The 14,119-nt window shown below is 38.3% G+C and overlaps 1 protein-coding gene across 1 annotated transcript in view; it reads left to right on the top strand.

Moving 5' to 3' along the window:
• The first annotated feature begins 409 nt into the window (after positions 1-409).
• LOC133018221 (cadherin-18-like) overlaps positions 410-14,119 on the top strand; it is a 123,648-nt gene continuing 109,938 nt past the window's right edge. Inside the window, exon 1 of the mRNA XM_061084541.1 lies at positions 410-1,315. Within this exon, the coding sequence (XP_060940524.1) occupies positions 410-1,315 (906 nt within the window). The remainder of the gene's footprint in view (positions 1,316-14,119) is intronic.

Raw genomic sequence — 14,119 nt, 5'->3', positions numbered from 1 at the left:
AGCACAAGTACGCTATGGACTTAAGTTGTACCTACTTGGATCCTAATTTTACTTTTGGACAAGGGCTGCTTCTAGTCTGAACTTCTCATTAAAATCCAAATGGACTTCATGGGTATGAACAATGTTAGGAGGAAGAAAATGAAACCTCAAATTCCAAGTAACATCTAATGTCCACACATATTTTGGTTTGTGAACCAGATTATGGAGTTTGTTTTTATTTTTCTGAGGGAACTGTATGAAATGATTCTTTAGACTGCACCATGTGGGAATTCCTGGTTACGCTGCACTGGAAAAAGGACTGCAAACCTGAGGGTTTGAGTGTATTTGCGGGCCTGTTTGTGTTTACCCAAGGTGGTCTGACACAGTGGAGGTGAGAGGGGAACACATTTCCAGACCATTTTTATTTACAATGAGAGTTCCAGCCAGTGCGGCTGCAGTGTCCTGTCTTTGTCCTCTGGTGGTCTTCCTATGTGTTGTCTCCCAGAGTTGTTATGGGACCCAGGTCAATCTGAGCCCTCACACAAACCCCAACCTGTACCCAAACGAGAGACTGATATCAGTACCTGAACCAACCCCAATCCCAAGCAAAAGTCCTGACCATCATAAGACTGCTCTGATGCCCAGCCAACCCTTGAGCTCTGCCAAATATGTCTGGAGCAAGTTTCAGTTAAAGCCAAGACTTGATACTATGTTCTATCTCACAGACCCCCACATGCCTAACACACCTAACCTTCCGTCAGCAATCTCTCAGGCTGCATCAAGCTCAGACACTAGACTCAAACACAGTTCTGACTCAAAGCAAGGGTTGCCATACAAATCAACATCTCAGCAGATGGCAAGACACACCTTGAACAATCCCAAGCAAGCTTCAAACATCAACTCCAAAACTGTACCAAAACCAAGGCTTGGATCTTTGTTTCAGCCTAAGCCTAAGGCAGGTCCAAACTCCAAGGTAGTGACTGGGCCTAAGACTAATCCTGAGTCAGTCCCCAGCACTACATTATCTTCGAATCACAGGTCCAACACATCTGATAGCATGAGCCCAAGCACCTCTTACAATGTCAGCCCAGCTTCGCTATCCAATCAGAAGTCTAATTCCAAAGTCAGACCTTCTTCACAAACAAATACAAATGCCAAATCGGATGCAAAGATCACCCCCTCAATCTCCAGAACAACCACCAGAGCACAAAGGAACCAGACCAATTTGTTGGACACAGACAAGGATTCTCACCATCGGCCCAAGAGAGGCTGGATCTGGAACCAGTTCTTTGTTCTAGAGGAACATATTGGACCTGAGCCTCAGTATGTCGGAAAGGTAAGATATCTTAATTTTTCTACCTGGCAACTAGAAGATCCATTTTCCCTTTGCACTTTTTTTCTTTTTTGAACATGTCTTGAGCAAGAACAATACCTGTTTGGCCCTAATTTATTGCCATTTTTTTAGTAATTACTTGATCATTAACCAAAATTTTTTTAACATTTCTTAAGCCTACTTGTTTATCCCTTGTTGAAACCATTTCTCATGTGAGAGTGTATTTTGGATACATGCAGTGATTTCTCTATCCAGTTGAGCATCATTATCTGTTATTTTTTTAGCAGAATCTTAAGTGTTTCCATACTGATGCACTTCTCAAACTCAGTATTACATGCAAAATATAGTACTACTCGACGTTAATGCCCCCAGTTATTTTCTTAATTGCTGTTGCTGTGCAACTGAAGCAAAAATAGTAATTGTAATGAGGACACAAAAGTAGCAGTCACATATAATGGTAGAAATAAAACGTCGTTTTAAAAGGTTGCTCAAAGAGTTTGGTGCCAGAAAGGCAGTCAGTGATCAAAATAAAAAGAGCTGTGAATTAAAAAAGGATTGGCATGGAGTGGGAAATCACATTGTATACTGCAAACACAATGAAATTTGCCATTGGAGGAGACCACAAGCAAAGGGCAGATCATTATTGAGTCCAATTTAAAATATCTTACAGCTCCACTATTATCTATACCACCTATCCTTAGAGGGTTGCAGGGGGACTGACGCTAATCACAATTGACATTGGGCCTGAGTCCAGTTAGAAATTCGTATGGCTAAGTGGCGAACCTGTAAAAAACGGAGGTACTTAAAATGTTTCACTTACCTATTTCGTTATTGCAGTGTATTTTCAATGTATTATTCATTACATAAGGTAACTGTATTCTAAAGAAAGTCATACTGTTTGCATCATTTCAAATAGAGAGACACTCATAGCCTCAAGCCTTCAGAAGTTGAATTGTTGTTGTTTCAGCCCATATTTTGAAAAGGTCACAACATATTTTCTGAAGAGAATTCCAATAACGGCATAGCTGGTGAATAGGGTGGAAAATGCTGAATATTTAGGAGGAAAAACTGTTAGAAACCTCACATGTACAATCAATATATAGATAAATAAATACCTGAGCCCATTATCCAGTGCAGCCAACCTGGGGAAATCTCTCTGAGGGAGAGATTCTGTTTTTTTTCAGTGTTTTCTACAGTACTCTCTGAATGTGAATGTAAAAATAACCTTGAAGCATGTGTGGTACACAGATAGAATGGTTCGTCTTTGCATTTTTACTGCATATGCCGGCAAGACACAAAATCCTCTTGCACCAAGTGTAGATTGTCCACAATGTGCCATTGTATAAAGCTATACCCTGCTGAGTATTACAAGGCATCAAAAGGGTTGGTAATCCAGTTAGACACAAATGCTACATACTGGAGAACCATCCCTTATCATATAAATAAAGCATCTCACTTTTGCTTTCAGATGTTTAAAATCCCAATCAAAAAACAGGATGCAAAGACTGTTACTTTCATCCAAATGACTGGTCTGAATCATTCCAATACAAATTTCATACACAGACGATACGGAGACATTTTATGAGTCAAACCTTTTCTGGTAATAAGATGCCAACTCAGCATGGATTTTCAGTTTAAGGATTTATAATCAATCTGATGCTACTGCCTTCTGTCTACCCACTGCTGCTCAGTGGGTGGGAGAGACTGAAACATGGGTACCTTTTTGATTCACACATACAGTGTATTGCATTGAAAACTGGTTGTTAATTGTAGGTTGTTTTTGTGTAATTCTACTCAGACTGTTTTTCGAAACAGCAAGGTTGCCGTGGAGATTTTGAAATATTACAGCTTTAAATGGAAGCAAAATAAATTCTTTAGGACTTAAAGGAGAGACAGATGACAAAATATGTGTTTAAATACAGTGTCCGCTTCCTGCGGGGGACCCGGTCTGTGCAGACCATGACAGCTATTGAGTCACCAGCTTGTCCTGCTGTTACAGACAAAGGTTTAAACCAAATTTAGACACATTTAAACTTTCAAATGGCTGGTTTCATGTGTCTATCTGAGGCACAGGCTGAGAAATAAAGGTTTTTGTGAACATCCACTGAAAGTTATGTCGCTGCTGACAGCCACTGCTCCTGCTCAAAGCATTTCAAAATGCTCCACCTCAGCTTCCACAGCTGGAAAGTTTATGTTGTTGCTCCTAACTCCCTGTTGTGTTGAGCTAAATGTCTCTTAGGGTCAGGCTCAGATTATAGGATTAACTGAATTAACACACTCTTCCCTTTTCCCAAGTGGATCTGTAGAATTATTTGTGGATATGATTTCATCACAGCATTTAAACAGGACAAATTAGCCAAAACATATCCAACTGGTTTGTTTGTTTAAGAGTGTCATTCATCACTTCAGTAAAATCCTGTCAGCAGCAGTTTAAGCTGCACAGATACAAATACCTCTGGCTAGGAATCTATGCATTAATAGAAATAAAATCTCAAATGAGTTTGTTGTAGTTAAACATGATCCTGTTTCTCTTGTCAGACACTAAATGACCAAAGCAGTAATTTGATTTGTGGCTCACAAATACTGCCTAATAGCCAAAATAACAAAAAGTCCTATGTTTCACTGACTTGTCACTGTAACCTTAGCCTGTGTGACACTGGTGGATTATTCAGACCCATGGTTACCGTTACCAAGGATACAATCAAAAGACTCTCAGACCAGCAGTACACAAACTTGTGAAACTTTAAAATTGTGTTGTATACACGTAAAGATACCAAGAAGATATTGATGAGGAACTTTTTTTCAAGTAACACAACCAATTGTTAGAGAGGAAAATGTTACTTAACAGCAGATCAATACGGTAAACAAACATACAAAGAAACCTTGAACAGAACCCAGAAGATAGGAAAAGGAACATTTTGTCCAGCACATTTACATAGTAATTGGCAGACATGTTCATTCACAGCTTTGAAGTGAGGTACAATTGAAGCAAATAGAAAAGTGTTTTTGAAAAACAGACTCTTTTAAGTGCCAGATGGGGAGAAGACAATTTTTTTTAATTAGGTGCATCAGAATTTGTGGACAAATAGAAAAGTAGGTTAGAGGGCCATAACGTCCTAAATGTGGACACATTCAGGCACTGCACAACAGTTAATCAAACATTTTAAATCCTCAGGGTGAATGTGGTAATCATTTGTTTTTAATTGTGAAAATATGGCTGAAGATACAGAGTTAGAGAGAACGTATTTGGATTTCAAACGGGTTTCTCAGGGCAGACTTCTGTCAGTATTTAGATCGCATGGTGAGAAATGTATGTTTAGTCCAGTGTGTAAGATTTAGGTGAAATTGATCTATTGACAGAAATTGAAATTAAAATATTCCTAGTGATCTTTTCATGAGTGTGTTTTATCTAAATTGTATGAATGGTTGTTTTCTTTACACTAGAATGGGCCCCTTTTATTGAAATACTTTATTTCTACATCGGGAGCGGGTCCTCTCGACAGAGGCTGACATGGTTTTTAACAGTAGACCAAACTGGACAAACTTAACACCTTGAGTTTCAATGAAAACTGGAGGTTTGGTGAGGTGAGTGGTATTCAGCTGCAACATGCAACTTCACCACTATATGTCAATAAATTCTACACACTGAACGTTTAAAAAAGTTCACAAAAAAGAAGATAAGATTAGAGAGGATAAGATCATATTTTGGTTACAGTCCCCTTTCCCGCTGAGACCCTTATATGATAAGGGGTAAAGATATAGATATGAATGGATGGATGGAAACTAATCCTTTATTAATCCCACCACTATGGGGAGATTTGCAGTTTTACAGCAGCCACAGGGATTGTAAAAAATTGAAAGCATCATCTAGAACAAGTACGGTAATAAAATAGTAAACATTCGATATACAAATAAGGAAAAAGGAAAATATAAAGTAGCTATAATTTATACAATGCAAAAAGGATTGTACATTAAAGGTATTGAAATTGCAAGAGTAAGAAATTCGTTTCTGGCTGATCCTGAATATCTGACTGCTGAGGCACTGGATAGTCTGAATGATTGACCTAGTTCAATAAAATACCTTATTGAAGAAAATAGCATGGTAAACAAATGGGAACAAGTGCGTGTTGAGGGTAAACAATTATAATTTACTTTGCAAAATGGCCGGAGTTGGGCGCATTTGCTCAGGGTGTTCAAAAGCAGACATAGCGTAGACGAATGATGAAATATAGATACAGGTGATGAAATAGGTAGAGGAGATATTATCACCTCAAGCTTGCATTCCGGCAACAAGCTGTTGTATAGCTACACAAATATTCAATCCATATAGGTACTTGCGCACAAACACACAGACATACACACACACACGGTAATCATCCTCTCAGTCCAAATAATGCTGTGTGTCTGAAGCTGAGGGGAGGCTGCGGCACTGAAAAGTGAGGATGACAATACCCACAAAACATGTTAACACATGAAGGTTTTGTACACGGTACTCATGTGTCACACTGTGCAACATGGCTAAAAATGCCTGTGAACATAAATTAACAAGAGAGGCAGAGTTCCATGAGTTCCATAAGCCCAGACAAACATTTACTGTAGATGTCACTTATACATACATGGAATGTAGAAAGTGACTGCAGAGGCAATGAAGAGTCCAGATGACATTGTTGATTGATCCAAACTGGAATTTATGACCTGAGACAGAGGATGTGCATCTTCCTGTGCAACATGAGGATATGACGGCCCCAGAGAGCGAGGACTCTGAGCAGGCCGTGCTCCACTGGTTGTTCACTATTGACACTAATGCGACAAATGATTGGATAAAAAGGAGGCAATGCTCTAAGGACAAACTAACTAATGTGCTGCTAGAAACCAAGGTAGTTGCCTAACATGTTCGTCACAATTCTTACTCAGACCTTGTAGATTAGTTATTTGGCTTCCTGGTAAAGCCCATTTACCTCATCACATCTGCTACAAGTCCATGTTGTCAAGGTCACTGTTAAAATACACAAGAAAGATCCTTCATTATATTGTGTCAGGTTGAGTTTATTTACATAACATATTGTAAAAACAGAAGGGGGGGATTGTCCAAATGTGCTTTCTAAGTAAACATGGACATAAGGAGCTACCACACATTTACAAGGATCTAAGGAAACAGATAAAAACAATAATTTACTGAGATTCAAATGAAATCAAATTGATACATTTTGTATTTAGAAAACATCAAGTATTATTGCAAAAATGGTAACAAGACAAAATGATATGATGAAAATAAAAAGTGCAACATTCAAGGACAAACTAAATTGGGTCAAGATTGATAAAACTAGAAAGTGAAAAGAACGATCATTACAAATAATAAATACTAAACAAAGAAATATGAAACCAAGGAGAGTAAGAAGGCCATATCTTGAATAAAATCATTAATATATTAAAATAGAGGAGAGGGTATAAATAATGAATATCTGCCTGCAAAACATTTTACTATTTAAAGAGCTACTCACAGGTTGGCCACCTCAGTGAATCAGTGTGCAGGAAAATGATGCAGGGAACGGATTTTATATTTTTTCATTTTATTTGACATTGAAGAGGAAAAGAATGTACATTCATATGAATATGAAAACCACAGCTTTCAAAGTACGGGTGTTCTGGGTGTCTAAGAAGACAGAGATCAGGATGAATAACCCTCAATCTGGGAGAGATTCATTTGGGGAGTGGGTGGTGCCTAACAACAGCCAATTCAAATAAAAGCACTGCAAAGTAAACTACAATTTAAAAAAATGTAAATTACATATTCAATTTAAATGCAACCTCATTACATAAGTTCCATGTAAAGGGTCATATAGTGATTTGATTACATAAACTATATTTAAGTATAACTTATACAAAAAACATGTGTTTAATGTATGTGTTTACGTTTTAATTTACTTTAATTTAATCAGATCACCCTGAAGTTATTTGATTTATTCACACTTAGTCAACATGATAGAAAAAACTTAAAAATTAGCCTTTAAATTGAACTTACATATAACAAAGCTAACTGAAATACAGGAAGTCAACCTTTTGGGCATTATTCTTTGTTTATCGTTTGAGTGTTGATATCAGAATACAGCAAAACTAGAACTGGTTGTCTAATACCAGCAGGAGTTTTGATATTTCCCCATTCCTAGTCTTTCTATTTAAGGAAAGAAGATGACCCAAACAAGGCCAGCAAAAGGTTGTGTAAGGATGAATCATTTCCAGTTTGTGCACTGCAACCCAATACTGTTGGTGTAAAAAAAAGTACCCAGACAATGCATAATTCTTCTTCTAGTGAAGTTAAAATGTGCTGCTCCCATTTAAAAAGGTGGCACCAAAGACTTGACTTGACTTTTTCTTTAACGCATATATGAACTTATCAGCTGATCATAAAAATATCAGTTTCACTTTAACTGCAGTTGGGAACAAAAGGCTTTCCTCTAAAATATCCTATCACATGCGTGTTCAACAAGAAACATCCTACAGGCTTTTAGAAACAGGAGGTCATGGAGGTGCAGCACCTTTGAGCATGCAGAAGACAATACAGCCCTCCCAGGAAGTTACATTTAGACCGTGTCTAGACAGAAGGTCAGGCCAAGAGCAAGAGAATAATTATCATGCTGCTGCTAACACCCTCAGCTCTCTGGCTGCATGTTTATGTTTTTTTTATTTAGTTTAGTAAATCAAAAACCATGCCAGTCCTTTTCAATTTATACAACTCAAAGCCTCATGTAAATAGAAATTAAATAATTCATTGTAAATGCCTGACATGGCCACTGGACAGGTCACCATGCGTGAATGCAGCAAGCAGATCTGATGTGCACTGACAGTGATGCTGAACTCTTCATGAAGGTGAGGGCTTGAGCTGAGACTGAGACCCTGGGGAGTTTCAGAGTCTTTCAGTGTGTGTGTATGCGTGTGTGTGTGTGTGTGTGCATGAAGGTTATGTCATGTGGCCGACTCACTGAAGGTGGAAACAGATGCGCTTAAGGTGCAAAATGCACGCATAAAGAGGACTGATACACACGCACTGACACACTCGGAGCTCCCCGGGGTGCTCTGACTCATTGTTTTGTAGGGTGCTGTGACAGCTGAGCTACGGTTTTTCTCACTCAGATGATGCCTCGCTTTCTATTGATTGCTCTGAGCATAACGTGGAGGCTGAGGTGCAGGCCCGGCACCCAGTTCGACAACACATGCATGCATGCACACACAGGTGCACAGAAACTCACATCGTGCGGCTTGACGTTGACTGATGGAGGGAGCTATTCTGCTCTGGTGAAAGCAGTAGAATAGCACAGGTGAAGTAAGGTCAGTAAAGGATAGTGAAGAAGAGAGGAGAGCTGCAGCAGAAAGGATAACAATGTAGTTCAAAGAAATGACAGGGAAACAACAGAGCGCTTTTGAGAATGAAACTACATCCACACTAAGCTGGAGAAATGTAAAAATGCATGAGAACAACAAGTATGAACATTAGCGTTTTTCAGATAATACAAAAAAACACTTCTAAATGTCTTCTCCATCCTCCTCTGGTTGCCTAATGTACTTCAAAGCCATAGCATCTGCTGAGGAGTGGGATAAACAGTCAGCTGTGCTCGAATACAGCTTAACTCACCAATGAGTGGTTCTTACATGTCTGCTTTTTCTCTCTGTGTTGTCAGACAAGTGAGTATAAAACAGCCATGTGAACACTACTTTTAAATAGCATTACCTGTTACATGAGGTAAACTGTTATGTAATCACCTGTAATACGTGCATTGCTGTAGCAGACATTGATTAAATAAGTATGATCACAGAGCAAAAAAGGAAGTACAGCCACTCTCCTGTAAAGCTGCTTGAGCTATTATCTTCAGGCTAAGGCATATTTAAGTCAAACATATGTAGAGTTCACGTTTACTTCAGGAACATTGGATTTATTCTTCACTTTTTTCTTTTGTCACAAAAACCATGGAAATCCAATAAGAGACCATATATATATGGGTTCATTCTGACAGTGTCCTTAAACAGCTGGCGTCGTAGGTTTTACCAGACCGTCCTCAAGCAAGAAGAACATGTGCATTTTCTGGGGACTATTTTCAGCTGAGGATTAATACTTTATCATTCTGTCTTCTGGCGAGTGTTATTAGGAGAACGTTCTGGACAAAGATGGAGCTCTCAGGCACAGAGACATAAGATAGATCATAGTTTGAATACACAGATAATACTTGTCAGTCGGATACATTCATTGTCAATTTTTGACTTTTCATGGGATTTGTTGACTGTAATTTTTTTTTAATAACACCAGATATGCTGCTTAAAACGCGAGATTGCAGAGAGTTTGAGGTGACAGAAAGTTCACTTCTTAAATTCCCTGGCACCCAACAATGACTGTGTCTGAGCAGGCTTATGTGATTGTTTTCCGAAAGCTCTGTTTCCCTCATCCACATTGCAATGTGAGGCTGGTGTTTTAAGATGTATCCCCTCCGGAGACTTTTCGAAGCCTTGGATTTCTTTTGTTAATTTTTTCTTGTTGAAAATATTGGCTTAGAGTTGATACAAGGTCAAAAAGTCAAGAACATGACAACATAAACATTTTCACATTTAGCTGCTAAAACAAACTGGGAATGGAATATTTTAATTTGTAGGACTTGGAAGCTTAAACATTGTTGGCAACAATCCAATGGTCTCTTTTATCCTGTATACCAGTCAAAAACACTAGTTCATATGCCAGAATGTATTTTATTATATAATCTTTACTTCATGCCTCCCCCCCCCAAAAAAAGGGCCACGTAAACACCCAAACACAGCCACATTTACAAGAACATCTCATCTTATTAAATCCTTCCAGGACATACAGGAGAGAATCAAAATATTCATTCTGTTAACAGATATTAGGCAAAACACAAGAATTTATATATTTTCAATTTTATAAGTCTTCAGAAATGACATAAGACTCTTTCCCCACAAAATTGACATATAATAATAAGTTATATTTAGTTATATATTCAGTTTTTACCTGTCAAATTCCTATTCTTTTTTAACAAGGTGCTGTTCTTGGTCTGAACACCTGTTAGTGGGTGTGCAAAGGCCAAGCAAAGGGATGACAGGTGAGAAATTGAGAGGAAAGAAGTGAAAAAAGACGAAGATAGAAGAGGAGTGTTGGGCTCATGATGAGAGATAGGCCAGGTGAAAAGCAGGAGGCATGGTAGTTTGGAACGGAAGATGAAAGGCAATGCAAGGAAGGAAGTGTAAAGGTGAAGTGAGTTAAGGAGAGGAGAGGGGATAAGGGATGATGAAAGAAGAGGAGATGAAGTGTGGCAAAAGGTGAAAGAAGAGTAGGAAATTCAAGATGAAAATGAGAAGAAGAAAACACATTTGGAGGAAAGACACGTCTAAAGATGGCGTTGAATGGGACACAGTTGGCTTCTGAAACCTGACGTACAGCCTCAGCACTGTTGGTCCTCTCTCTCAGACTCCATCTCCTGGACTTACTTTCTATTTCAGCTCCGTCTCCTTTTTACCCTTATTCCAAGCTCAGAGAAAACAGCATAACAGTGATCAAGCGATGAAGCAAAACACATCAAGAGAAATTTGCCAGGAAGCTGTGAACCTATCCTTTTGTTGATATTACCTTTATAACCCCATGTTCTGTCAATCAAATTTCATATTTCTCCTTGTGCATGATTAAGCCTGGATTGCCCCCTAAAGAGAGTTATTCAGAAAGCCTTCAGCTGCTCTGATTTCTTTCGGGAACTGGGGTAGCACTGTCACTGCAATACAGCCCCTTCACATACAGGCAGATCTCCTTTTAACACTGTTCCCACCATCGGTCAATTGAGTTTCCTTGATTTCATTACTATCTCCACAGAACCTGAGGTAAAGCCAGCATTGTTTAGGCTTTGAGAGCCAATAAGAGGCAATAAGACAGATGCTACACTTTGTGTGTGACTGTCTGACCAAATCCTCTCCCGCTGAGAGAAGATGCCAGCAGCAGGCAGCCGGAGCAGCTGATTTAAACAGCCTGATAAATGCTGACCTTTACATTGGAATGCCCAAGGATGTTAGCTGCATTCATACATACTGTGTTCTCCTCTGTCTCATTTGGCTATGAAACTGTTAGAAAGGGAGCTCTAGTTTAGATCTCTCAAAAATGACATTACAAAAAAACAGTAAACATATTTTTTGGCTATAAGATGAAGATTTGAGATGTAAATCAGTAGCATTAATACAACTGCTACCACAAGTAGTGGTAGTCTAATAAACAGGAATCAGTATAATTAATAACTAATACAGAATATTAGAGTGAATCAGATGACCACATGCAAAGGGGTTTGTTTCCTTCAGCTTTTTTTATGGTTAAAAATATGTGCCATTTGGATGTTATCGACCAGTTATGTGGTCAGAGACTTATAAGCCCTCACAAATGCAACCAGTGAATTTAAAAGTTCAATTTAATTAAATTTGTATAGTGCCAAATCATATACAATTCTAGGGAGCTATCTTGTCCGTTTGGTCGCTGCACTGCTGCAGAATTGACCTTTCCATCAAGCAGTGAGCAATAGTTGGGGTTAGTACAGCTGAGGATACATTGAGGTTTGTTCTATTCCAAATTTGCAGCTCAAATTTTAACATGTTGGCAGTGACCGGTTGAGAAGGAGGAAGAGTAACAGGCCATTTTGTTGTAATAATAAATATAATAATAATATTAATAATAATCTTCATTTGTATAGCAGCTTTCCAACAGAAGGCATCTCGAAATACGTTACATACAATTTAGATTGAAATAAAAACATATAAAAAAAAAAGGAATTTAAAAAAGGAAAATAATTTAAAAAAACTGAAAGGAAAGAAAGTTTTTTTTCAACTGCTTTGGGAACCTCGGATAGATTTGCTGAAGGAGATCTCAGTGTTCTAAAGGGAACATAGTTAGCTAGAGAGTCAGCTACGTAACTGGGTCCAAGCCCATTCACAGCCTTGTATGTAAGAAGGAGAACCTTAAAGTCAGTCCTGTGTGGAACAGGCAACCAGTGCAGAGCAAATAGAACTGGACTAATGTGTTCTCTCCTCTTGGTTCTGGTTGACAGCCGAGCTGTAAAATTCTGAATGAGCTGGAATCTCTCTATTATTTTCCTTTTGGGAGGCCTTTAAAAAGTGCATGACAGTAATCCGTTCAACTACAAAATAAGGCACAAGTCAGCTTCTCAGCATCTGTCTGATTTATGAATGGCTGAACCTTTGCTGTGTTTCTAAGGTAGAAACATTTGGTTTACATCAACTTGTTAATGTAGGCCTTGAAACTCAGATCAGAGTCGAAGATAACACCTAGACTTGACACTTTAATCCAAGGAATTAGTTGACCCAGATACATTTCTAGATTTACTCTTTTTTATTTTAGGCCGAGTTAAAGGATTTCTGTTTTGTCCTCATCAAGGCTTTAGCAAATTATTTCTTTTAATTTTATTGATTTAGTGATGGAGTGTAGAGCGTTTTTATCATTTTGCTCAGCAGCAATGTACAGTTGTGTATGATCTGCTTAGTTATAGAAACAAAGACTGTGCTCTGAATATGTCACCCAGTGGCAGCATGTAACGTTCTAGACGCTGTTGTGGTGCCTTTTAAATTAAACTATATCATTAATCACTATAAAAGCTTGTTGATATCAGGTGTTTCTAAACATGGTTCCTTGCTGGGAACTGATGTTTGTTGACCAAGCTCTTCAGCCTTCATTGTGTGTACTAGACAAGAGATATATTATAACTTCCCTGAGCTAAGCAACCTTTTTATGAAAGACTATAGCTACAGCAATATAGTTACAGCTTTATAGCTGTAGCTAGCAAAACTGAGTCAGTTTCGTAACATTTGTGGTTAAATGCCCAGCCTCTGCCATTTTTCTTCCTCGAGAGAAAGTTTCTTGGGTGCTTTTTTAAAATAAATGAATATTATACTCTCGTTTGTAAACAGTTTCCTTGTAAACAAATATATTTATTGAATAAATAATCAAAATAACAGGTCGGGAGATTGTACTCGTCTCTCCCCTAGTCTTGTTTTTCCTAGTCAGGAAATAAGGGTTGTGATGCAACCCTGGGTCTTAACTTCATTGTTGAAGAAGAAGCAACACTCGTTTATCCAGGAACATAAATACGAATTCAGCAGGATTTTATGGAGATCAGTTCTATGTTGTATGAGTGATTAGAAAACATCAGAGGAGCAGAGTCACTTGCTGACCAGTGGAGTAATGCACGTCAGTGCAGTGGCGCTGCCAAGGGGGGGGCCAGGCAGGGCCACATTACTACAGTAAAGGCTGTAATTCGAGGTCTAAGGTAAATTAATGTGAAGTTAGTGTGCAGAGCACTGAGCACTGTCATACACTTAATGTTACAGTATGATATTTTAATTGAATTGAATTTGAATTTAAAACCTTACTTTGTATATTAAATCTCACTGGTCACAACCGTAACAGTCTATAATAGTTTTTAAAGCACTTTCTAAATAAAAAGGGAGATTTATTATTGTGGTGGCAAGCCCTTAAGGATTAATCTTGTCCTATCCTTGGACATGCAGTGAAGTGCTGGCACTTACATGAGTGTGTCATGTAAGTGCAAAGATTGTAAAGAATACTGTGTCAGAGGATAAGACCCTTTACAGTTCAAGATAAATAATAAGAAAGAAATGAATTACATTAGAACAGTCCTCTGTATTGGCAAGTAGAATTTTGTCTCCAAATAAAAAAAAGTTATTACATAATTTGTCCTCTATAATGACGTAAAGACGAGTTATGTGAAGTGACACCCTTGTCATCAGGATGAAACAATC

The sequence above is a fragment of the Limanda limanda genome, chromosome 13 (genome assembly GCF_963576545.1).
Source record: "Limanda limanda chromosome 13, fLimLim1.1, whole genome shotgun sequence".
Classification (NCBI taxonomy): domain Eukaryota; kingdom Metazoa; phylum Chordata; class Actinopteri; order Pleuronectiformes; family Pleuronectidae; genus Limanda; species Limanda limanda.
The sequence above is the reverse complement of the archived record's forward strand: the minus strand, read 5'-3'. Positions and strand labels throughout refer to the sequence as shown.